The 25,682-nt window shown below is 40.1% G+C and overlaps 3 protein-coding genes across 7 annotated transcripts; 1 reads left to right on the forward strand and 2 right to left on the reverse strand.

The window, feature by feature from the left end:
* The first annotated feature begins 157 nt into the window (after window positions 1–157).
* Window positions 158–6,574, forward strand: LOC135520403 (actin-binding Rho-activating protein-like). 2 transcript variants are annotated; one of them, XM_064945951.1, is made up of 2 exons: window positions 158–379; window positions 5,013–6,574. In XM_064945951.1, exon 2 carries the CDS (start codon window positions 5,077–5,079, stop codon window positions 5,590–5,592), a length of 516 nt encoding a protein of 171 aa, XP_064802023.1. In that variant the 5' UTR covers window positions 158–379; window positions 5,013–5,076; the 3' UTR covers window positions 5,593–6,574. The 2 variants fall into 2 exon arrangements, with proteins under 2 accessions (XP_064802023.1, XP_064802022.1); XM_064945950.1 differs by having other exon boundaries at window positions 158–375.
* LOC135520404 (adenosine 5'-monophosphoramidase HINT3-like) lies at window positions 6,570–10,137 on the reverse strand. 2 transcript variants are annotated; one of them, XM_064945953.1, is made up of 5 exons: window positions 9,891–10,137; window positions 9,471–9,588; window positions 9,290–9,356; window positions 8,615–8,741; window positions 6,570–7,759 (listed from the first exon to the last, which is right to left on the reverse strand). In XM_064945953.1, exons 1-5 carry the CDS (start codon window positions 10,026–10,028, stop codon window positions 7,712–7,714), a joined length of 498 nt encoding a protein of 165 aa, XP_064802025.1. In that variant the 5' UTR covers window positions 10,029–10,137; the 3' UTR covers window positions 6,570–7,711. The 2 variants fall into 2 exon arrangements, with proteins under 2 accessions (XP_064802025.1, XP_064802024.1); XM_064945952.1 differs by having other exon boundaries at window positions 9,290–9,359; window positions 9,891–10,134.
* A 426-nt stretch (window positions 10,138–10,563) lies between these two features.
* LOC135520405 (nuclear receptor coactivator 7-like) lies at window positions 10,564–25,297 on the reverse strand. Of its 3 annotated transcripts, none has more exons than XM_064945954.1 (7): window positions 25,228–25,288; window positions 16,693–16,810; window positions 15,100–15,246; window positions 14,375–14,527; window positions 14,132–14,227; window positions 13,882–13,955; window positions 10,564–12,215 (listed from the first exon to the last, which is right to left on the reverse strand). In XM_064945954.1, the coding sequence occupies exons 1-7, from the start codon at window positions 25,257–25,259 to the stop codon at window positions 12,080–12,082; spliced, it is 756 nt and encodes a 251-aa protein (XP_064802026.1). In that variant the 5' UTR covers window positions 25,260–25,288; the 3' UTR covers window positions 10,564–12,079. The 3 variants fall into 3 exon arrangements, with proteins under 3 accessions (XP_064802026.1, XP_064802027.1, XP_064802028.1); XM_064945956.1 differs by lacking the exon at window positions 10,564–12,215 and adding an exon at window positions 12,222–13,468 and having other exon boundaries at window positions 25,228–25,297; XM_064945955.1 differs by lacking the exons at window positions 16,693–16,810; window positions 25,228–25,288 and adding an exon at window positions 15,882–16,094.
* Between the last annotated feature and the right edge of the window lie 385 nt (window positions 25,298–25,682).

Raw genomic sequence — 25,682 nt, forward strand, 5'->3', positions numbered from 1 at the left:
TTTACTGTAGAGAGAGCTAATGATCCACCAACTAAACATATCCCAAAGTTAAGCAGCTTTACTTCAGAACATTGCTCACTGACAGGGCACGTGACACCAACATTTAGCTTCTTACGTCACCACCACATTGTCATTGGCTACTTTGGATGCCGATCAGTGTTTTTCACTGCGGGTAGAAAAATAATCCGATTCAGCACTGTTCTAATGTAAAGTTCCATAGCATGGATACAATGTTGCTGACAGACACATGTTCCTCAGGCTATGTCAGTGTTCGTGACAAGAAGTGTAAGGTACCTAAAATTCGACACAGACAGAAGAAGAAAATCTCGGAATAAGCAATACATCGATTTTTAGCAGTGACACTGTCACCTTACCGTATGTATGTCACTTTCAGTTTACAGATGTGTGCTCACCTTACATTCCTAGATTTCTTGTAATGTAACATGTATTTGTGCAATATAAATTAAATGTTTTTCATGTTTAAATCAATCTGGAACAGGAACCTAACAATCTGAGGGGGCACAAAGTAAGTGAGGATGGCAGAGGGGTGGTCCCATTCCTGAAATGGCCAAATTTAGCATTTTTCAAACATCTGAAGTAGCTTTTTTTCCTGCAATCTAGAATCATAATCACTATGCTTAATTCTATTTTAAAAATATGTATATTTTTCTGCATATCTAAGCATACCTCTTGAGCTCTCTATTCTCCTGACTGGTACTTATTTTTTTCAAAGAAACTAAATATGTTTCTCTGCATCTCTACTAAAGTCTAGGTAAAATATTCAAAGGAATGTGGGTCTTATTCAGTACATTTAGTAATTGCTAGCTTTTCAAAAGACTACCAACCTTGCCAGCAGGCTTGCCAACTAAGATAGTTAGACAAGCTAGCTACTATAGCCTGATAAATAGACTGAAATAGCTTCTTGGTAACTTGTTATGAGGTTGGGAGATTGGGAACCTATCTGGACTAGCTAAAGCCACCTTCATAAAATTGATACAGTAGGTGGCTAGTAGTATTATAGAGAAACAACAAAAGATTTAACAAAAAATGTAAATAATATATATACACTGAATACAAATATAAACACAACGTGCAACCATTAAAAAGATTTTACTGAGTTACTAGTCATAGATACCTTAAAAAGTAGGGGCGTGGATCAGAAAACCAATCAGTATCTGGTGTGACCACCATTTGCCTCAAGCAGCGCAACACATCTTCTTCTTAAAGAGTTGATCAGGCAGATTGTGGCCTGTGGAATGTTGTCCCACTCCTCTTCAATGGCTGTGCGAAGTTGATGAATATTGGTGGGAACTGAAACACACTGTCATACACATCAATCCAGAGCATCCCAAACATGCTCAGTGGGTGAGTATGCAGGCCATGGAAGAACTGGGACATTTTCAGCTTCCAGAAATTGTGTACAGATCTTTGCGTCATGGGGCCGTGCATTATCATGCTGAAACATAAGGTGATGGTGACGGATGAATGACACAATGGGCCTCAGGATTTCGTCACGGTATCACTGTGCATTCAAATTGCCACAGATAAAATGCAATTGTGTTAGTTATCCATAGCGTATGCTATGAAATGGAGAAAGGAGAAATTCTCACTAAGAGGTACAGTATAAGTCAAAAGTTTGGACACACCTACTCATTCAAGGGTTTTTCTTTAATTTAACTATTTTTGACATTGTATAATAATAGTGAAGACATCAGAACTATGAAATAACACATATGGAATCATGTGGTAACCAAAAAAGTGTTAAACAAATCAAAATATATTTTATATTTGAGATTCTTCTAAGTAGCCACCCTTTGCCTTGATGACAGCTTTGCAAACTCTTAACATTCTCTCAACCAGCTTCACCTGGAATGCTTTTCCAACAGTCTTGAAGGAGTTCCCACACATGTTGAGCACTTGCGGGCTGCTTTTCCTTCACTCTGCGTTCCAACTCATCCCAAACCATATCAATTGGGTTGAGGTCAGGTGATTTTATAGGCTAGGTCATCTGATGCAGCACTCCATCACTCTGCTTCTTGGTCACTCTGCCTGGAGTATGTGTTGGGTCATTGTCCTGTTGAAAAACAAATGACAGTCCCACTAAGCACAAACCAGATGGAATGGTGTATCGCTGCAGAATGCTGTGGTAGCCATGCTGGTGCTTTGAATTCTAAATAAATCACCGAAATAAATCTCCTCCATGCTTCACGGTGGGAACTACACATGCTGAGATCATCTGTTCACCTACTATGCGTCTCAAAAAGACACGGCAGTTGGAACCAAAAATCTCTAATTTGGACTAATCAGACCAAAGGACAGATTTCCACCAGTCTAATGTCCCTTGCTTGTGTTTCTTGGCCCAAGCAAGTCTCTTCTTCTTCTTGGTAACCTTGAGTTGTGGTTTCTTTGCAGCAATTTGACCATGAAGGCCTGATTCACACAGTCTCCTCTAAACAGTTGATGTTGAGATGTGTCTGTTGAACCCTGTGAAGCATTTAGAGTGGGGCAAAAAAAAGTATTTAGTCAGCCACCAATTGTGCAAGTTCTCCCCCTTAATTTTCATCATAGTTACACTTCAACTATGACAGACAAAATGAGAAGATTTTAATGAATGAATTTATGAATTTAATTTAATAATGAATTTATTTGAAAATTATGGTGGAAAATAAGTATTTGGTCAATAACAAAAGTTTATCTCAATACTTTGTTATATACCCTTTGTTGGCAATGACAGAGGTCAAACGTTTTCTGTAAGTCTTCACAAGGTTTTCACACACTGTTGTTGGTATTTTGGCCCATTCATCCATGCAGATCTCCTCTAGAGCAGTGATGTTTTGGGGCTGTTGCTGGGCAACACAGACTTTCAAATCCCTCCAAAGATTTTCTATGGGGTTGAGATCTGGAGACTGGCTAGGCCACTCCAGGACCTTGAGATGCTTCTTACGAAGCCATTCCTTCGTTGCCCGGACGGTGCGTTTGGGATCATTGTCATGCTGAAAGACCCAGCCACGTTTCATCTTCAACGCCCTTGCAGATGAAAGGAGGTTTTCACTCAAAATCTCACGATACATGGCCCCATTCATTCTTTCCTTTACACGGATCAGTCGTCCTGGTCCCTTTGCAGAAAAACAGCCCCAAAGCATGATCTTTCCACCCCCATGCTTTACAGTAGGTATGGTGTTCTTTGGATGCAACTCAGCATTCTTTGTCCTCCAAACACAACGAGTTGAGTTTTTACCAAAAAGTTATATTTTGGTGTCATCTGACCATATGACATTCTCCCAATCTTCTTCTGGATCATTCAAATGCTCTCTAGCAAACTTCAGACGGGCCTGGACATGTACTGGCTTAAGCAGGGGGACACGTCTGGCACTGCAGGATTTGAGTCCCTGGCTGCATAGTGAGTTACTGATGGTAGGCTTTGTTACTTTAGTCCCAGCTCTCTGCAGGTCATTCACTAGGTCCCCCCGTGTGGTTCTGGGATTTTTACTCACTGTTCTTGTAATAATTTTGACCCCACGGGGTGGGATCTTGCGTGGAGCCCTAGATCGAGGGAGATTATCAGTGGTCTTGTATGTCTTCCATTTCCTAATAATTGCTCCCACAGTTGATTTCTTCAAACCAAGCTGCTTACCTATTGCAGATTCAGTCTTCCCAGCCAGGTCTACAATTTTGTTTCTGGTGTCCTTTGACAGCTCTTTGGTCTTGGCCATAGTGGAGTTTGGAGTATGACTGTTTGAGGTTGTGGACAGGTGTCTTTTATACTGATAACAAGTTAAAACAGGTGCCATTAATACAGGTAACGAGTGGAGGACAGAGGAGCCTCTTAAATAACAAGTTACAGGTCTGTGAGAGCCAGAAATCTTGCTTGTTTGTAGGTGACCAAATACTTATTTTCCACCATAATTTGCAAATAAATAAATTAAAAATCCTACAATGTGATTTTCTGGATTTTTTTTCTCATTTTGTCTGTCATAGTTGAAGTATACCTATGATGATAATTACAGGCCTCTCTCATATTTTTAAGTGGGAGAACTTGCACAATTGGTGGCTGACTAAATACTTTTTTTGCCCCACTGTATTTGGGCTGCAATTTCTGAGGCTGGTAACTCTAATGAACTTATCGTGTGCAGCAGAGGTAACTCTGGGTCTTCCTTTCCTGTGGCGGTCCTCATGAGAGCCAGTTTCATCATAGCACTTGATGGTTTTTGCAGCCGCACTGACTGACCTTCTTGTCTTAAAGTAATGATGGACTGTTGTTTCTCTTTGCTTATTTGAGCTGTTCTTGCCATAATATGGACTTGGTCTTTTACCAAATAGGGCTATCTTCTGTATACTACCCCTACCTTGTCACAACACAACTGATTGGCTCAACACATTAAGAAGGAAAGAAATTCCACAAATGACCTTTTAACAAAGCACACCTGTTAATTGAAATGCATTCCAGGTGATTACCTCATGAAGCTGGTTGAGAGAATGTCAAGAGTGTTTAAAGCTGTCATCAAGGCAAAGGGTGGCTACTTTGAAGAATCTCAAATATAACATATATTTTGATTTGTTTTTTGGTTACTACATAATTCCATGTGTTATTTCATAGTGTTGATGTCTTCACTATTTTTCTACAATGTAGAACATTTAAAAATAAAGAAAAAACGTGAAATTAGTAGGTGTGTCCAAACTTTTGACTGGTACTGTATATATATATATATATATATTTAAATTACATGACAAATTTGAGGGGGCACATGCCTCTGTGCACCCTATGGGCATGATACCTCTGATCTGGAATAACTCTCACCTTCATTAGAGCATTAGTAGGATGATGACCTGTTATAACTTTATAACTAATATAGTTTACCATAACTTTATTCAGGGTGTAATTAATGGTTTAAATAGGCTATTTCTGAGGATTCATTTGTGTCTTCATAAATTATTAATAGGCCTAGGCTACCATACAGACATGTAATTGTGCTTTCAACAGTTGGTCATTGAAACTTTTATTACACCCACAGAAAATGAACTATGCCTAAAAGTGGACAAACCACTTAATACGTACAAGACATCTGAAACACCACCATGGAGAACAACGATGCACCTGTCGAGTTTAACGATGACAGGACAGTGTGTGTGACATCAGTGAAAGGGTTAAAGGAGAACTGGCAGAGATGGTCCAACAAGCACCAGGAGTACCAGAAACACAACCCCTTCAGTAACAACCGGGGGGCTATGGTGAATGTGACTGCCCAGCAGCAGAGACTCCAAAGGGACCAGGATGGCTACGGGAGGCCCCTGGTGGGCTCCTTGACAGAGCAGAGGGGCAGGGACGCCCACGTCCACATCACCCGGGAGGTGGAGGAGCTCTGCCAGATGATCAGAGACATTGGGGAAAGCCGTGGCGGTGGGGACGGAGGCAGCGAGGAGAGACCTGTGGTGACGGTGGAGTTTGGGAAGCTGTTTGAGCACTATGTGAACATCTCCAACAAGGTGGTGGGGATCCTGCTGAGGGCCAGAAAACAAGGCCTGGTCAGCTTTGAAGGGGAGATGTTGTGGCAGGGGCAGGATGACCGGGTCCTCATCACACTGCTACAGTGACCAGGATGAAATGACAGGGTCGCCATTATGCTGCTTCAGTGACCAGGTTTATGCAGCCGACGGACAAGACAGTAACCAAGGCCCTGTCCAGAAACATCCCCTAGCCCTTTAGGCATTTGTGTAGTTGTGAAAGGATTGGCTAGGTCTAAGCAATATGGTGAAAATTACATTAGGTAGCAAAGTGCAGCAACACCTATCCAATTTTTTCAGGTTTACACCTGCACCTAGCAAGGGTAGTTGTTTCTGGGCAGGGCCCAAGAGAACTAACCTGTGGCAGCAGTGACATGCAATATGGTGCTGTAGGATGAACCTGAGCTTATTGCCCTGAATGGACTTTGCGTTGCATTCCCAGTTACACCAGTACACCGTAATCTACACAGCGTTTACAATGTTCCTTAGCAATCTTTGTAATTAGACAGAGGAAATGTGTACTTTCTATGGCACAGAAACAACACACTGACACTGTAGGCTTATGTTAGAAATCCTGGAAGGAGGCTATGAAACTGTATACATGGTTGACAATGTAGCAAAATGCATCACAATTATATTTACATTCAGGAGAAATAGCACATCACTTTTTGATCCACTGGCATTTGTGGAATTCACACTGTACTATATGCACATTGTTCAACCTAACAAGGGTTGTTTGAGGAATGCTTTTTCAGCTACTTGCACTCATGAAATATACTGTAACACTTTACTAATTTGAAAAATAATTAAGGGTATTCCAAACATGTTTGTTTAGAAAGGAAAGCACTGATGTTTATCAATAAAGTCTTCAAAAAACAACAAAAAAGACTAATTCATGATAAAATTGCATTAGAATGACAGGTAACACTTTATTTAAAGCCTGCATAACATAATACTTTTTAATAAGGCATTAGAAAGAGTCATATTAAGTCATACTGCCTAAGTCATACTTTACAGTAAGTGTTACTGAATGATGTTTCCCATTAATAAAGAGACCAGGAAGGAAATCTGATACACTTGTGGAGGCAGCAATGCATCATTTATTTAACCATGAACCACCATTATTATTTTACAGCGACATGTCAACCAATAAATACAAACACATGACGCTCTTAATTTCATGCAGCAGCATACACTAAACATACATTACTTTGTTGAGTGTTCCATTGGGCTGTAGTGCATAACAAAATTAAGAATCACTCTCCAACATTCATAATAAAATAACACAATTAATGCAGAGTATTGTCTTAACAGAATGTGACTCAAGAAACAATTGTTTATGGATAACTGAGCTCCTATTATGCATCTTGATGAATTAGTAATGTAGGTATTATTCAGTGAATATATTAAACCTCCACACCCCTGTGTACACTTCCATTTTACTCTTTGATCGTATATGATTGAATACCATTCATGCAAAACAATTGCTTTTCTGATCACTTGACTGAGGCCTAAAAGAGCTCATACTTCTCATTATATTTCTCCGCTTTCAGTTATTATACCTCATAATATGGGATACTGTTGACAGTGACTGCATCGCAAATGGTGCCCTATTCATGACACTACTTTTGAGCCCTATAGGAAAAAGGTGCCATTTGGGATGCCAGCCAGTGGCACAATGCACATGCATTAGACATCTTTATCAAAGGTGTCCTGCAATGAGACTTACTGTAGGTTTCCCAGTCCCAATACATCCCATTCTCAGGTCTCCTGGTTATGATCACTTAGGAATGCCTTTACGTTACTAATCGTTCTTTACATTAATACTAGAGCCTAAACACAAATGTATCACTTTTGATATCTTTCTATACCAACAGAAATTGACCCCAAAATCATTCAAGTCATTACTATTTCATATTCTGTGGTAAAAAATAAAGAGTGGTCATTGGTCATTTTCAAAAAAGTATTTAAAATAGCAAGTAAGGAAAACACATTTGGCTTAATTTCTGATTTGGCTGTTCAGCTTGATACTAGAATTAAAAACCTCAGTTGAGTTGAACCATCATCACTAGTCTCACTGTAACCTGCTGGGGAGTACAGTACACTCACACAGAGAACCACGGAGGGAGACCAGACCTGACCTGCTCACTTCACTACTAGTAAGGTAACCCCGTTTCTCACTGGACCAGCCCAGACTGCAACCCACTCCTCAGTTGGTCTCTCCCTTAGAGTTCAGCTGCTGAATCAACTGGTCAGCCTGCAGGAGACAAACACAAATAGTACAATAATAAATAAAATGACAAGTCATGGCTTCTTCATGTCTTTTTGATGTCTGAATTGCCAGTCCATTGTCACGCTCATGTATTGTATTTAAAGGTAGAAAAACAAAGGCTCTTGCATGGGGTGCATGCCTGCAAACCAACCTGATGGGAATAGACTGATAGAGGTGAGTGTCTCTGACATACTGTATAGATGGCCATCCTTTAACCTGGGAAGACCCATATACACACTGAAGGCAGACACAGGAAAAAAACAGGTTTCCTAGTCCAGTGTATTTGGGGCTCTAGTCACCTTACTTCATCCCAACAGATTTCCCCAGCCCAGTAGTCTCCACAGGGAGTTAATTGACCATGAAAGCAATTGACCATGAAAGCTGGCAGTGATAATGCAGTGAGAGATCAGTGTTGGCTGACTGGCTCTTAACAGATGACAACACAACAGCCAGAGTGGCAGAAAAGAGCTGCTGGAACAGTGAGGAACAATGGAGCTGTTCATCAGCTGCCAATCTAGACTGTCCAACTTTATGTAAAAAAAAAATTTTTTAAAAGAGCCCTCTTTCCCAAACACAATGCTAACAAGCTACTCTGACAAGTCTAAATGAGTAGAGTTGATGTTTGTGTCCAGGTGATGTCAAGGCAGCAAGGCAAGGGAAATTATTGTTCTATCCTGACTTTGGTACTGTACGAACACTGAACTCAATAGGTGGATAATATTATCACAGAACATACTTTTTATTTTACCTTTATTTAACAATGTGGGGGAAATTGTGAAACATTTATCACACAAATTCTGACAGCTACCGTACCACAATGGCCATTTGAAAGAGACTTACAGTGACAAACCAATAGGAGTTGGGTCTGTAGAAGAGGCGGGACATGAAGCCCATCTGACTGGCAGGTGCCAACACATGTAGGTGCAGGTGAGAGACAGAACAGAATGGGGGCCAGTGAAAGCCAAACCTGTAGAAAATAATAATAATAATAGTCTGCTTCTTTGTCTCTGCATGATCTGTGACAACAGCAACATGTTCAAAATGCTAAATTCTACAGACTGCTGAATGTGATTTGCCATTGTATGTCATTTCATAAAGTCAAACCAATCAACTATGCATGTATAGCAAAAATAAATAAATTGGCCTTTACAATTGGAGCCACTTGTTAATAAAAGGTCAGGGACGATACCAGTATAGCGACTCTTGTCAGTATCGTGGCAAAGAAACAAACACACTACACGGCTTTAACTTACTTTGGAAAACAGCCCTAATGTTGAAAACAGACATTATGTCATCATCTAGTCACATTTGTTCATTTTTCAGGCTATATCATACAATAGTTTGCATACAGCAGGTTTTTAAAGAACCAAAGAGTTGTCTGCTTTCTATTTAATTTTTCCCCCCATGGAAAACATCTCAATACTGGTATTGTCACAGCCCTAATAACATCTGAAGATTGAAAAACACTCCATTTGAATCATGTGACATTGACTGGAGAGAATGTTGTGGTCATACCTAACGTCGCTGAGGTCTAAGACATTGTTCTTCTGAAGGATCTCCATCCCTATCTCCACCATCTTCTCTACTGATCACAGACACAGCAGGATAATCAGTTAACACACACACACACACACACACACACACACACACACACACACACACACACACACACACACACACCTTTAAAGTTGCATACCTAATGACACATGCTCTTTACTGAGTGATTTACAGTTTCCAACATGTCTCGTGGGCACAACCAGGTAATGATGGGGAGCTCCAGGCTTGATGTCCCTGAAGCAAGAGACCTCCTCGTCCTGTCATGGAAACGAAGTCAAAGACATGGGGTGGTCACTAGTTGGTTCAGCTAGGACGTCCATTACAATCAGCATTGTTTTCAGTTTGGAAGCTAACCTGCCTAAAAACTATTTTTGGGATCATTAATGTATATTGTTTCCACATAGCTATGGAAATATGATAATGTATTAGCTCAAATGACCTGTCGTAGTGGTAATCAACGTCGCTGTTTTCTGACAGCTAACCTAGCCAGCTAACGACGTTAGTTAACGTAACGTTAGCCTAGCTAGCTAGTTTGTGTCAATAATTCACTCATACTCACAACATGAAGAATCTCCGTGCCCATCTCATTGTTGACAACCTTGCAGAATATGCATTTCTTGTCGTATCCTTCGCCTTGACCTACGTTTATTTTAGAAATATATACATTTGCAGGTTCAGAACCTTCGTTGGTTGCCATATTTATTGGTCGTCACTAGTTACCACAGCCACAAAGGCATAGACCCCGCCTATTTCTACAATGTATTTAAAATGTTATTTAAAACCTAACCTTATCTCTAACCTTAACCATCCTGCTAACCTTGTGCCTAGCCAATTTCAACTTTGTGGCTGTGGAAATCATACCTATCAACGAAGGAACACAAGTGGATCAAACGGTTATCGTTGGTGAGTCGAAAGGTAAAGCAAACAAATTACCCAACTTGGTAGTGCGCACGAATGTCCACCTGAAGGTGGCAGTGAAACACGTCTCTCACTGAATCGTCTAAATAAAATATTTACATTTTAGTCATTTAACAGATATGCTTTTCTATTTTCTGCCACTTCTTCAACATGTATAAGTCAATGCTATGGTTATATTGCATTGTTGAATTTGCCTAAATTGTTTAAAGATGGGATTTTGTAAGCCATTTTCGTGACCTAGGAAAATAACGATAAAGATTAACTTCTTGTTTACAGTAATAAAGATGGGCTCAACTTAGGTATTTTGTATTTTATTAGGATCCCCATTAGCTGTTGTGAAAGTACATTAGGCTGCATCCTATGTAGGCCTTGCTTTTGAGATTGCAGGTGTAATTTTCATTAAGCAAACATACTTTCCTTGACAGTACAGCAACATGTAAATTAATGCTGTGACATTTTATAATTTCTTTCAAAACCAATCATACAATGAGTGATTACTGATGTGGCCTTAGGCTACCTATTGATAGCTTAATTTCAACATACAGAAATGACTGGGCATCTGGCATGATAATTCAAAATACTGAGTAAATCTAAAACATGTCATATGTCCTTTTGTTTTCATGAATCTTGCTTTTATATTGTTGTTGATGAGATTAATATTAGTGTATTAATATTTCAGGCAATGATGCTTATTGATCTGAAAACAATCAGTCACATAATCACACAAGTTTAAAGCACATTTTTTGTCACCTGGAAATGCAGAATTTTAATAAGGAGCCATTAACAGTGCCAGCACTGTACAGCACACATACAGAAAAACAAAACAAAATACTTCCCTGGATAACCTTTCTTTAAATATATATATATTTTTTTTTATAGCAAATATAAAAACATCAAAGGAATGTGAAAAAGACGCCAAACTAAAACAATTGGTCCATCTTATATCCTGTTTCTTTCTTTTAAACAAATTTCATTATTCTCTTTTAGAAATGTAAGAAAACATTTAACATGGATTTAAACCCATACCTTTAGTACAAACCATTAGAGGCCACTTTTAGCAGCTCTAAGAGACAGTACTCTGCCGTGGCTGTTTCTAGACCTGAGTGTTGTGTGTGTGAGGAATCCCTACGGGGCATCTGATGTTGTTCCCTTGTAACACAGACACAGAAATAAATACAAAATAGTTGGGTAGTACAGTAGTGTGTTCATCTTAGCCTCTATAATGTTTAAAGCTTATGAGGAAATTGTGATGAAAATAGGATATTACTCTAAAATGGGAATGGCAATCTTCATGGTCAATCTTCATATAAATATAATAACAAATAAAAACAAAAATGTCTTATTACCCCAGATGTATGTGCTTGAACCGATTATTTTAAAATCGCACACAGAAGAAGTTACTATCATAATTTAGTAGCTAATGGCAGCATGCCCCATTCTGCCTTTAACATGAAATACTCAATGAGAGGGGGCAGCACTGAGCTAGCCTGCAACGTCACATCCTGGAGTAGCTCAAACTAGCATGTAATGCCTACGTAAATCTCCCACATGAGACGCCATCTTAATGGACTTCCTTGGCTTCAAATGCACTATTGAGTTTTCACATAGGAATGACTGGTGTCACGTGATCGATGGCATTGTCCATTCATATATACAGTCATTGGACAAACCAAGCTTACTATATTAAGCTTACTGTACTTTAACAGCTTGAACACAGGCTAAACCTCACTGAACACAAGTAAAGCCATGTTGTAAACCATAGATAATCATGGCTCTAGCTTTTTTCTCTCTCTCTTTTCCGCTTCTGAGTCTCTCAGCGTCTCGCTCTGTTTACTGGACAGTCCAGACTTCCAGGTCCTGAACTGTGAAGTCTTGCTGGGTGGACAGGGGCTGGTTGTTGAAGGTGTGACATGGGAAGCTGGCACCGTAGTACAGATCAGCATCCAGCCACAGGCCAAAAAGCCCCCTAGAGGTCAACAAGAGAAAGATACAGTGGGGCAAAAAATAATTTATTCAGCCACCAATTGTGCAAGTTCTCCCACTTAAAAAGATGAGAGAGGCCTGTAATTTTCATCATAGGTACACTTCAACTATGACAGACAAAATGAGAAAATCACATTGTAGGATTTGTAATGAAATTATTTGCAAATTATGGTGGAAAATAAGTATAGCAAGATTTCTGGCTCTCACAGACCTGTAACTTGTTATTTAAGAGGCTCCTCTGTCCTCCACTCGTTACCTGTATTAATGGCACCTGTTTTAACTTGTTATCAGTATAAAATACACCTGTCCACAACCTCAAACAGTCATACTCCAAACTCCACTATGGCCAAGACCAAAGAGCTGTCAAAGGACACCAGAAACAAAATTGTAGACCTGCACCAGGCTGGGAAGACTGAATCTGCAATAGGTAAGCAGCTTGGTTTGAAGAAATCAATTGTGGGAGCAATTATTAGGAAATGGAAGACATACAAGACCACTGATAATCTCCCTCAATCTAGGGCTTCACGCAAGATCTCACCCGTGGGGTCAAAATTATCACAAAAATCCGAGAACCACATGGAGGGACCTAGTGAATGACCTGCAGAGAGCTGGGACCAAAGTAACAAAGCCTGCCATCAGTAACACACTACGCCGCCAGGGACTCAAATCCTGCAGTGCCAGATGTGTGCCCCCGCTTAAGCCAGTACATGTCCAGGCCCATCTAAAGTTTGCTAGAGAGCATTTGGATGATCCAGAAGAAGATTGGGAGAATGTCATATGGTCAGATGACACCAAAATATAACTTTTTGGTAAAAACTCAACTCATCGTGTTTTGTTAGACAAAGAATGCTGAGTTGCATCCATAGAACACCATACCTACTGTGAAACATGGAGGTGGAAACATCATGCTTTTGGGCTGTTTTTCTGCAAAGGGACCAGGACGGCTGAACGGTGTAAAGGAAAGAATGAATGGGGCCATGTATCGTGAGATTTTGAGTGAAAACCTCCTTCCATCAGCAAGGGCATTGAAGATGAAACGTGGCTGGGTCTTTCAGCATGACAATGATCCCAAACACACCGCCCGGGCAACGAAGGAGTGGCTTCGTAAGAAGCATTTCAATGTCCTGGAGTGGCCTAGCCAGTCTCCAGATCTCAACCCCGTAGAAAATCTTTGGAGGAAGTTGAAATCCGTGTTGCCCAGCAACAGCCCCAAAACATCACTGCTCTAGAGGAGATCTGCATGGAGGAATGGGCCAAAATACCAGCAACAGTGTGTGAAAACCTTGTGAAGACTTACAGAAAACGTTTGACCTCTGTCATTGCCAACAAAGGGTATATAACAAAGTATTGAGATAAACTTTTGTTATTGACCAAATACTTATTTTCCACCATAATTTGCAAATAAATTCATTAAAAATCCTACAATGTGATTTTCTGGCCACTCTCATCTTTTTCAGTGGGAGAACTTGCACAATTGGTGGCTGACTAAATACTTTTTTTGCCCCGCTGTATATATCAGACCAGAGCCAAAGGATGTGGTTTAGCCAATAAGATCTGTAGACATCAATGAGTTTGTGGAAGCTAACTAGATTTACTTTTAGATGATAAAGGCTTCAGTATTTCTGATAAAGAAAATTCTGAACACTTACCCTCCTCCACCAATCTGTAGAGAGTCCATATGGCCCCTGATGAAGTAAGAGTTCTCACCACTCCACCTGTAGGCCTGTGTGAAGAGAGAGGTGTCAGATTAACTCCACCCATCACAACAGTCAAGAGACAGCCTATTAACTACAACGACAGTGGCTGTATCTGAAATGACACCCTATTCCCTATAGTACAGTAGTAGTGAATAGGATGCCATTATGGACAAGCCGTGCACACAACAGTATGCAATGTTACCTTAAATGCAGGGTCGAAGCTGTAGACAAAAGTCTCTCCTGTTCCGTAGCAACAGTCACTCACTCTGAAGGGATGGGAGGAGAAGGCACCAAACACCTGAGAGAGAGGTTAAACAAACCTATTAGCATTTTACTGGGATCGTATGACCCATTCATAATGTAATAACAATGTAATAGCAGTACATGGATGTAACAGTACGTTAGATGTCAGTCATATAGAACAGTGCGTTGTTGAGATGTCTACCTTTTTTTCCATGTCTTTGATGACCAGAAGCACAGGACTGTCGATGTGGGCCATTTGCCTGTACAGAGTCTTCAGGCTGGTGCCATGAATGGCTGTGCTGTAGACCAGGTTCCATGGATACCCCTGTGTCCTTGCTGGTATGTGATTGGCTAGCTGTGGGTTTCAGAAACAGAGGATGAGATGGATGATGAGAAAATGTCCCATTTAAATTCACATGTCAAAGCTGTGTAATGCTGAGATGAGTATGTGCACTTTATTTTCCCGGAACTCAGTATAAATTGAAGAACCAAAAAAAAGTCCCATATTTAGCTTTGTACATATCAAATAAACCAAAGCACTAAGTTCCTCCCATGAGCTGGCTGTGTAGCCTATATACTGCTGTGAGATTTTTTTTTTAAATTTACCTTTATTTAACCAGGCAAGTCAGTTAAGAACAAATTCTTATTTTCAATGACGGCCTAGGAACAGTGGGTTAACTGCCTGTTCAGGGGCAGAACGACAGATTTGTACCTTGTCAGCTTGGGGATTTGAACTTGCAACCTTTTGGTTACTAGTCCAACACTCTAACCACTAGGCTACCCTGCCGCCCCGATTGCTTTACTTTTCCTTTACTTCATTAGGTTTATTTGATAAGTACAAAGCACCTTCAACATTTCTGTAAACGTGCCAGAAGTGACTGTATTAGCCACAGTGTTTTGTTGTAGTGTAGTTTAACAGTAACTCACACTCTCGATGTGTTGGTCGTTGAGGAGCTGGCTGTGGTTTCGGAGAACAGGAAGTATGTCCTCAGTCTCCTCGCCCTCAGAGCGGTTACCCTCCTCTGAGCTGCACACGCTCCATCGAGGCTTTACTGAATCGTTCCCTGTGATGATCTGCAAGGAAATAACCACAAACTCTGTTAAGGGGAAAGTTCACCAAAATTACTAAATTACTTATATGTCCCGGGTATTATAATTTTTCGCTTTCATGTTCAAATGATCTTAAAGTAACTTTATTAAGGTACAAAATCCATTTCAGACACTTTGGGATGATTTGGACATGAAATCACAACTCTGTTAAAACACATTCTCTTTTTCACTCTGTGAGTTTCTCAGCCACATCTCTGTTAAAACACTCTCTTTTTCACTCTGCTGTGAGTTTCTCAGCCACATCTCTGTTAAAACACTCTCTTTTTCACTCTGCTGTGAGTTTCTTAACCACACTGATTTTGTTAAACAAGGCTGAGTAATTAACTGACTCAAAAACAAACACAATAAAACATGAAATTACACCCACAATCAGTACTAGTGAGTGAGGGTGGTTGATAAAAGACAAAATACAATAATTTCTTCAACCCTTCACCAATAAATTAACATTATTGCACACCACCCTAAAACTACTCTTCACATATTTGGGTCATACTAAAGGTATTTCAAAAAATACAAATAAAAATGGCATGCATACTAGTACATTATCTCACACTAAACATTTACAATTCACAAAAATAAGAGTATAGTTAGCAACCCACCATTACATATGGCTCCAGACATTTGTTTGCAAAGTAAAGCACCTTGATGTTCTCCTGCATTGGTCTCATGTCTACTAATATTCCTCCAAAACACAACTCATGTATACTAATAAGGTAACACAGTTGCCTCAGTATATGATACTGTATGTACCACAGGCACAGGCAAGAGTGTGAACTGATAACCTGTACCCAACCATCAAATGCTCTCTCTTACTTCATTCAACTTCCATCCCCCTAAATCTCATTGGCTGATAGTAGACCTGCTTGTGGAAACAGTATTGGCCACCTCTGTTTTGTGTTTCAGATTCCTTTCTCGAAAAACAGGATGGCACTTGTAGTAAACTGAATTATGGTGCATATGTCCATATATGGGGTGTCCGGCAGTTTTGAGCTAACTGTCAAAATATCTCATTGTTGCACTCATGGCAATGAGCCAACAATTCTGTAGCCTGGGTACTAGTCTGTGTCTCCTAACCTTCCACTCCTTGTACTCCGTGCTATTTGCCAAACATGTTTAGCATATGAGAAGAAGTGGCAAGGAGTGGAATGTTAGGAGAAGAAGACTGGTACCCAGGCTAACAAATATGTGCCTTAAAGCTACAATATTTCATAGATATTTCATCACAACAAACCTAACCTAGATGTATAAATGTCAAGTAAAAATAGTTTCAAAACGTGCTTAAATCTATTATTTAATACTTGTTTAATTTGTCTAATCAATTCTTTATAATGAGAAACTGCTCTCATTGTTTTAGAGATAGAGGTCGTTGAATGCAATGCCACATCTTTAGATCCTTCAATCAGAACTCACCCCCCAGTTTATGGCAGCACAGCAGCACAGCACAGCTAGCTCGTATTGCTCCACTACCAGACAGCAGGGATGCTTGTGGTGTCTCGTGTTGTTGTCCTTGTTTTGGATCAGTTCAACCCTGAGGAGGCAATCACATACATCAATATAATGTTTATGTACTTTAAATTATGTAATACGTTTCACCAAAAACCCACACACTCCTCTGCAATATGATTGAAACACAATCTAATCTAGCAACCACAAGCCAGAAATCTTTAAACAAGCCTAAAGTGAACCAATTTCTGCATGGAAAAACAAGTCTTTCAGCTACTTTTCAGAAATAGCTCTTACAGGAAAAAGCTAATTTAGAGTCCAAATGCATGACTACAGCCCATTGGAATGCCACTATCAGATCATACATAGCCTCTGGTCTGCATGAATAATGACTAAAGCACACACAAGACCTGAAGAGGCTGGAGCTGAAGCTGACATAGGCCTAGCTATTTCCCCGATCAAGAAACTGCCCTTGTTAAATTACATTTTTAACCTAGCAAAGAAAGGGCAAGATTTGTCTTTACAAACCCCTAATTTCTCCAAATCAAGTGTCCAGGTTTGGTATCCATAGTAAGTATTGTCACTTACTCTTCAAAGCTGTAATTGACTCCCATGCTGAATAGTAGCTGGGGTAGAAAGGAGGTGCAGGAGATGGAAAAGGAGGTGAAGAAGAGAGGATGATATGGTGAAAATGAGAGCGGATTGTCTGGAGGCTCAGTGCTTTAACAGCATGTCTACCCCATCTCAGCCATCAGGCATCTTATACTCCAGCGTTACAGCTTAGATAAGCCCCTTTCACCATAAAACCCCCCCTTAAGGTCCTTCAAGGCCGCCTGACATGGAGGATTTCACAATGGCGTTAGATAGCCTCTGTGACACATTATCTTTACTTGCTACAGTATGCCTCCCTGGGCTGAATCTGGGTTAGAAAATGACAGTGTCAATTCAGTGTCGCAGAGACGCTAATTTCCAAACAAATAAAGGTCTGGCTGACAGACTGTCTTTTTCGATCTGTCTCTTTTCCTGATACTTTTGTTTTATTGCAATCTGCACTTTATTGTGTGAAACACAGCCAGTCCCAATTGACTCCCTACCACTTCACTTTGGCCCTTACCCTTCAAGGTGTGCAGATCTGTGAGATGGAAGCTCCTCCACTACATTGCGTATACCTATCCAGACCCTGTAGAGAGTCTTTGAATCTCCAAGAGTTAGTGTCAAGAGGAAGGGGTAAGGAGCAAATTGGAAACTCTGTCTAAATAAAGCCAGGGGTCAGAGAGGAGGCCAAGAGGTTACACAACAGTAGCCAACCATAGGATGGAAGAAATCCATATCAGACTGTGTGGGGGCTGATTACAGACACACATGGAGGATCGATGGTGTTGCACATTTACATGACTATGTGAAATATATTTTATTGAGTTAAATATAAATGGACAACTTTTCCATGAGTGAAAAACATGAATCACATCCAATTAAAGATCTACTGTAATCTACTGGTACCTACTATATATATATATAAAAAATTAGACTGAGCTATCAATCTGGTATAGTGTTTGCCCTTTCCAGGACAATTGCTTAATAGTTACAGTTTGTACTGTACCTGTTAGACAACTTTCACTTGGCAGTGAAGCATCTAGTAGTTGCTTCAACTCTCCTCCAATTCCTGCAAATCCGCTCTCTGCCTCAGCATGTTCCAGATGAGTCATGGGAAAATCCCACATGGACCTGGACATGCTAAATGCATCCTTAGTGCATTTAACTATTAAATGCAATTAATTGAATGGCCGCTTTGGGAGTGTGTACAAAATGCTAATCAGGCAATAAGTATTTAAGGAAAATGTGTGTATTTAGATGGGGGATGGGGAAGAAACCCATGGTATGTCTTTAGTTTGGTTTGCTGTGGTAGACTGCTGTAGACCCTGTGGCAGGCCCTCTATCAAAAACAATAGAGTAGAAGGATGAGGAATTATCATCCAGAATACAAACAGTTTGACACTTCATCAGACCATTATCACAGAGACTTTGACTGGACCTAGGGATATTACATGTAAGAACCACTGAAACGTTGTATAGCGCAACCCCAATTTATGAAACCTATTGATAAAAAAAACGTACTTGTTTCACACAGATGTTATCATTCCATATTGTGTGTTTTCATGTCAATAGTGGTGCGTATCTGAGTGGTAATAGACAGTAGAAAACATTTGTTTATCACCCCTAACTTGCGTCAGTTAGTCTTACCTGCTGTAAACCGTGTACGTGACGAATAACAGTTGATTTGGGATGGGAGAGCTACAGTAGGGTTCACACACAGGTCACAGACTCTACAGAGGTGTCAGAGCACTAATAGGATTACTGAAAACAAAATTGTGAGGAGAATATTGACCGTTCAAAAGGTTTTGAAAGAGTAAACAGCATTCACTGGTAAAGGGCAAAGCTGCAGGTGTCAGCCCTCTTTAAAGATGCCTGATGTCCACCTGTTCACTCACAGATGTTGAGAAAGAGGAACCGCCTTACTGTAAAGCAAAACTTTCCTACTATATTTATCATCCTCTGATAAGGAGTTGTCTCTTCCTCCTATATACCCATTTTATGAGGATTGAATGAAATGCAGAAGCACTATCCACCTAAAAGCACACAGCAATTCAACTGTCAAATACAAACAATGACCACATTCATTTGTATGAGATGAAAACTGATACTTTCCTTAGGGAAAGGGGATATCTTCTCAGCTTCACAACTGAATGCATTCAACCAAAATGTGTCTTCCTCATTTAACCCAACCCCTCTGAATCAGAGAGGTGCAGGGCCTGCCCTAATTGATGTCATCGGTGCCCGGTGAGCAGTTGTTGTTGGGGTTAACTGCCTTGCTCAAGGGCGGAATGACAGATTTTTCCACATTGCCGGCTCTGGGATTCGAACAAGCAACCTATCGGTTACTGTTTCTCAACACTAACCGCTAGGCTCCTTCACCAGCCAGAGGTTCCAGTCCAGTCAAACAAACTACATGCAGTAACAAATGCATTTTATTAGCAGCTAAACATGCATAACTCTCTCTCTGATTTTCATGCGTAACCTTTTGCTTTGGGATCAGTACCCATTTAGAGCGTATGCAAAAAGTTTAACATTTGGGCCAAGTGATAAAGTTTGTAGTTTTTCTTCAGTAGGCCTTCAGTCGGCCTAAATATAGTTTTTCTGCAGCAGTGGGAACACTTTTCATTACCAAGTCAACTCTGGGTCCATTATAGTGAGGAGTCACCCTCACCTGTCCTGCTTTAAGGCACAAGAGAAAAACTTGTTGGGGTTGAACCAGTTAATTTTGGGTGACATAGAACTGCATGGCTAGTGTCCTAGGCCCCACAGAGCAGCAGTAAAACAACAACAATAGCAGCCACATCCTCCTGACCCAGTTACCTTAAAGTCACTCAAATGACACTACAACACATATCTCAATGAGAGATCCAACCACTTTCAGCAGTTATTGAATGAGAGAGTTGACACAAAAGGACCATGATGTAGAGTAGATTGAGATGGCTGTGCAAATAAACTTGGCAATACTGTATTCCTTTTGCCTGGCTGGTTGAACCAGACTTGATAAGTAAAGAGGTAGAATAATGGTGTGGGCAGTGTTCATTCTGGTTCAACCAGGCAAGTACAGATGTATTATCTTAATTTGATCACTCTGTGGTCACAGAGAATTTCCCTGCACTTGAGGAAATTCAAATGTGCCTCTTGATTTACATACATTTACTGAAAACCTGCAGTTTTCTTTCTTTCTCTATCGCTCGCTAAACACTAAAGAACCAGACAGAATAAATGTCCTACTACTGTAGGTCCTACTGGTGTGACATTCAAATGTACATGCACTTCAACAACCGTTGTTTTATATAGCTTAATAACACAAGATAGATTTTGTTCTCCACTATGCCATACAAGTGTTTATGAAATGCAGCTGTAGGCTACACCTAAACTATAGCCTACTGTAGTCTATCCAAGACTAATTTCCCAATAAAAAATATCACATTTTTAAATAATCAAGTCCTCCTGCTGCAGGATTATTTTACACCTGTGACGAAACTGGTCAAATTAAGATCTGACACCTGTATTTCTTCCCTTCATACACTAAACCACAGCAAACTGTTCCCATGGAAAAGCAAGTCTGCTGCAGTCAGCATCAAATATACTTGCATCTGTCACATGCTTCATATATATAAATAGTGACATGAGGAAAAAATACACAGTGAATAATGAATAACAAAAACTAGTAAAAATAACATGGCTATGTACAGGGAGTACCAGTACCGAGTCAATGTGCATGGGTACGAGATAATTTAAGTAACTATGTAATTACATACAGTGAGTGTACTAAACATTAGGAACACCTTCCTATAATATTGAGTTGCACACCCTTTTGCCCTTAGAACAGCCGTAATTTGTCAGGTCATGGACTCTACAAGGTGTCGAAAGCGTTCCACAGGGATGCTGGCCTATGTTCACTCCAATGCTTCCCACAGTTGTGTTAAGCTTTTGGGTGGTGGATCATTCTTGATAAACTGTTGAGTGTGAAAAACCCAATTCTTAACACACTCAAACCCAGTGCACCTGGCACCTACTACCATATCCTGTCCTAAGGCACTTAAATCTTTTTTCTTGCCCATTCACTCTCTGAACGGTGCACATACACAATCCATGTCTCAATGGTCCCAAGGCTTAAACATCTTTCTTTAACCTGTCTCCTCCCCTTCATCTACACTGATTGAAGTGGATTTAACAAGTGACATAAACAAGGGATTATATCTTTCACCTGGATTAATCTGGTCAGTCTATGTCATGGAAAGAGCAGGTGTTCCTTGATGGTAGGGATAATGTGAATAGTTAACAGATAGACAATAGACAGTAGTAAATCTCAAAGCTCGCTGAACCAGTTTGGTCTGGAAAAAGGATGTCTAAGTAGCTTGTATTCATTTTATTGTTTTATTATTGTTTTTGTCCTATACTCTTTCATGTACAGTGAGTGTCTGTGGGTTTTTCAAAAAGTGCATTAAATCCCATGTATTATGTATTAAATTGTATTATTGTACTGTTGGCAAGTAAAGTTTGTACATTTTGGGAAGAGGCCTGGGTAGAATGGGGACAACATATTCTCCTCATGCTATTAGTGTTTATCATATGGTCATTATCTGAAATAGAATTTAATAGATGAGAGGGCAATGAGAACAAGAAAGGAATCCAACTTCACTACAGACTGTTCAAATAGATTGCAATTCATCAATACCACATCTCTCTCTCCCGTTATCTCTCACTCTTCCCCTCCTCCCTCTGTTAAAGTTCTGTCTATATCTAGCAATAATATTATGTCACTGCAAGAACAAACTTTAGTGTCTTTCAGTGGTGCATTGTCTGGTGTAATGCAGAATAAATGAGGGTTTTATGCTTGATGGTAGTGATATTACTTAAAACCTTCAGAGTCAAGTGAGTTAATGAATGTTGAGATGTCAGAGGCTTCTTAAACTAACCTACATACTGCTAGTTTGCTTGCAGCAGAGAGTCACTCTGTGGTAAAATGCTACTCTACACTTCTCTGGATCACAGAGGTAAGGGGCTTCCTGAGAAATTAAGTAGGCCGATGCATGCGTCATTTTCCCATTTAGAACTAATACAGTATTTTGAAATGTGAGAGCAACCACAATTTACTTTCCCCCAACATGTTTACCAATGTTTGAGGTAATGTTTGGGGGTCAATTCAATTCTATATCTATATGAATTGTGGAAATGTGTCGGAGGAAACACTGTTCAACTGGCGACCGAGGTCAGCCTGCAGGTGCCCGGCCCACCACAAGGAGTCGCTAGAGCGCAATGAGCCAAGTAAACCCCCCCCCCCCAGCCAAACACTCCCTTAACTTGGACGACGCTGTACCAATTGTGTGCCGCCCCATGGGACTGCCGATCACAGCCGGTTGTGATACATCTTGGGATCGAACCCAGGTCTGTAGTGACGCCTCTAGCACTGCGATGCAATGCATTAGACCGCTGCGTTTTTCGGGAGGCCGAATATAAAAAAATGTATACTCTTTGTTTGTTGACTCTTCTTCTAAAAATCCTCTCTCTTAGTGGACTGTAGTGACTTGTGTCAGTATCCACCAGAATAGATCAGCCTTACTGCCCTTTGGACCTGGTTAGCCTCTTCATTTACAATTTAGTCATTTGGGAGACACAGCAGTCAGTGGATACATTTTCATATTTTTTTTGTAATACCAACTGATCCACACAGGACCACGTAATGTCTTAGCATCAGCATGAGACCACCATCACCTATCAAAACTATCACATTTTATATCAGTACATCTGCAGACCTTTTTATGTCTTTTATGGGTCGTTCTGCCATAAAGACACCATTTTCTTTTGTTTCAGCGGCCCATAGTATGGAGTGCAGCATTGATACATGAAGGGGGCAAGACAGCATTGTGCCGTGGGAATTAAGGGAAAAAGAGGAGGGCCAGCCTTATCTGCAGGGGACATGCTGAGAGGGAACATCTTAGCAAGAAGGTTTTACGTAACTGTATTAATATAAAAACAATCAGAAAATTCAGTTAAAATTCAGGGCATACACATTTATATCAGTGCCCTCATACACAAAGCGTCTTTTGACTGGGTTAAGAAACTTAACTTCCATTTTTCCACAGAAATGTCAAAGTAAAGGGTCAAAGTGTGTGTGAAGAACCCTGTAACATTGTTATAAAGTAAAACAATGATTTTGAGTTAGGGGGTCAACCAGCTTGTGATATTCCCACTAATGCAGTCAGTGTCCCACTGCCATTCAGTTCAACACGTTGCCCTTTAAAATTTGCACCGCTCTGTGGTTGGCATTAATCTGAACCACATCCAACCCACAGTCAGTGACTTTCTGTCACTTGTATGTCAGTCAAATTAAAGCTGGGACTTTAATTTAAACAATAACAATGTGGGCACCCCTCCTCTGTTTTGGTAAAAAGCTGAGGGATGGGCCTAGAGAAATTCAAGCACTTTCAAATTCATAGACAGAACTATGGATGCAGGGACTAACTATTCATTATACAAAATTATAGTTTTACCATGTTTTGAGACTATATCGTGTTTGTTTACATTTACACTGTTTACAAACCCTGGAGTAAAACAGGCTTATTTTTAGTTCTGATGGGGTCTGACTGTTGAACTAAGCTCATGACGCATTTTTAAGCTACATTATTCAGGAATCAAAGTCGGTAGCAAATAAGGGTTCTAGCATTAAAACTAAAACATGCAATACAACCAAATTTAAAAAAAAACCATTTAAAATATGTATTTATATTGCCAAATTGCATGAAATTACTATGGATGCTGTTTCTGCCATAATACAAAATAACTGTCAGGTAGGGTAGACAGCTCTGTCCACCAATTTAACTCTAGGGAGAGAGAGTAGTGAGACTCAAACCCCCCAACTCAATCCATTGCAAAGAAATGGGAACCAGAAGGCAGGTTCACTCAGAATGCATCAACAGGCTTCCATGGAAACTAACCAGCGACACCATCATCATCACAAACAGAATCTTCATATGCTTTTCTATTTGCTTCACTTTTACCCATCACTCTAAGAAAGGTGTGGGGACAGCTATAGCTTGTGGTACTGGAATCAGGCTGTATCTAACCCTACCTCAGTGGCTGCTCAGTGGGTGACGTTTCTGTCACAGTGGAATGAGAAGCAATCTGAGTAAGGGGACTTTCATGTGGAATTCATCACCCACATTAATCTTCCAGCAAGACAATAACCCCAAGTACAAATCAAAATCCACAAAGAAATGGTTCATTGTCCATAAAATCAACATTTTGCAATGGCCATCTCAGTCTCCGGACTTGAACCTCATTCATTCCAGACCCCACTGTATATGAAATGTTGAAACATATAGTTTACTTTTGTTATTACCTAACATGACTGTAAAGAATAAGTAGTAATAAAGAGCTTTACTTTGTTGAAGGGTTAAGGGGTTTATAAATCCAATCACAACCTAGATTACAAAATAACTTTTAGGGGACACATTTCAGTAGGAAAGGAGCTGAGAGCGCAGTTGACGAAACCAAACATTGAGTTGAAAAGGAGAAGATAACTGAAATAAAATGTTCAGCTGAGGGCCGTGCACAGACCTTTGATGGGGATACGTCTTTGCTAAAACCTCTCCTGGGCTGGGTAGGAGGCTATATCAATTGATAATCGCGAATGTAGGCTAGATTAATAAACTAGTTAGCTAGTCTATGCTGGCAACTACGGTAAGAGAGCATAGTGCTGTGAGAATTAAGAAACGTTGTACAACGCAACCCAAATTTAAATCAATGATAACCTATTGATTAAAACAACTGTCTAACACTGGTTCACGCAGAGGTTATCATTCCAACTCTTATTGTGTGTTTTCATGTCGATAGTGGTGCGTGTCTGAGTGATAATAGGCAGTAGAAAACATTTGTCTATCACCCCTAACTTGTCAGTCTTACCTTCTGGAAACTGTGTACGTGAACCTCACCATAATTTGGGATGCTGCAGAACTGCACGGCTATGCTACGTGACAGAGGCGGTGTTCCCCTGATCAGGCGAGGCGACACAACAACCAATAAACACAATGAAACAATGGAAAGACCACGGACGACGACACCGGTCTACTGAGAAACCAGCAAGAGTAAACCAGAACTGGCAAGAATAAAGCCGTTACCTCGGCAGTTTCCATTCTAAATATAATACCCGCAATTAAGATCGTAAGAAAAAATACAAATGGTCGAAATTCGTAAAATGTTATTAGGAAGCAGACTTAAAAATATAATTAGTAATAGCCTTAATAGCACAAATAATATTATAGCATTAATTAACAATACTGTTAACAGCAATACGAGTAATGATTACTATAAAGTTATTATGGTAACAACAGTTAAAGAAATAACACATTATTTATAAT

This window comes from Oncorhynchus masou, chromosome 29 (assembly GCF_036934945.1).
Source record: "Oncorhynchus masou masou isolate Uvic2021 chromosome 29, UVic_Omas_1.1, whole genome shotgun sequence".
NCBI lineage: Eukaryota > Metazoa > Chordata > Actinopteri > Salmoniformes > Salmonidae > Oncorhynchus > Oncorhynchus masou.

Bases quoted from the DNA above. Each gene is read 5' to 3' on its own strand.
- LOC135520403 (XM_064945951.1), top strand. From the start codon at position 5,077: ATGGAGAACAACGATGCACCTGTCGAGTTTAACGATGACAGGACAGTG.
- LOC135520404 (XM_064945952.1), bottom strand. From the start codon at position 10,028: ATGGCAACCAACGAAGGTTCTGAACCTGCAAATGTATATATTTCTAAA. The intron at 9,360-9,470 runs GTATGCAACTTT...GTCTGTGATCAG, and splicing joins TAAAGAGCATGTGTCATTAG to TAGAGAAGATGGTGGAGATA. The intron at 8,742-9,289 runs GTATGACCACAA...TATTTTCTACAG, and splicing joins TTAGACCTCAGCGACGTTAG to GTTTGGCTTTCACTGGCCCC.
- LOC135520405 (XM_064945954.1), bottom strand. From the start codon at position 25,259: ATGGTGAGGTTCACGTACACAGTTTCCAGAAG. The intron at 15,247-16,692 runs GTGAGTTCTGAT...ATTTCCTTGCAG, and splicing joins GTGCTGCCATAAACTGGGGG to ATCATCACAGGGAACGATTC. The intron at 14,528-15,099 runs GTGAGTTACTGT...TGAAACCCACAG, and splicing joins ACGACCAACACATCGAGAGT to CTAGCCAATCACATACCAGC.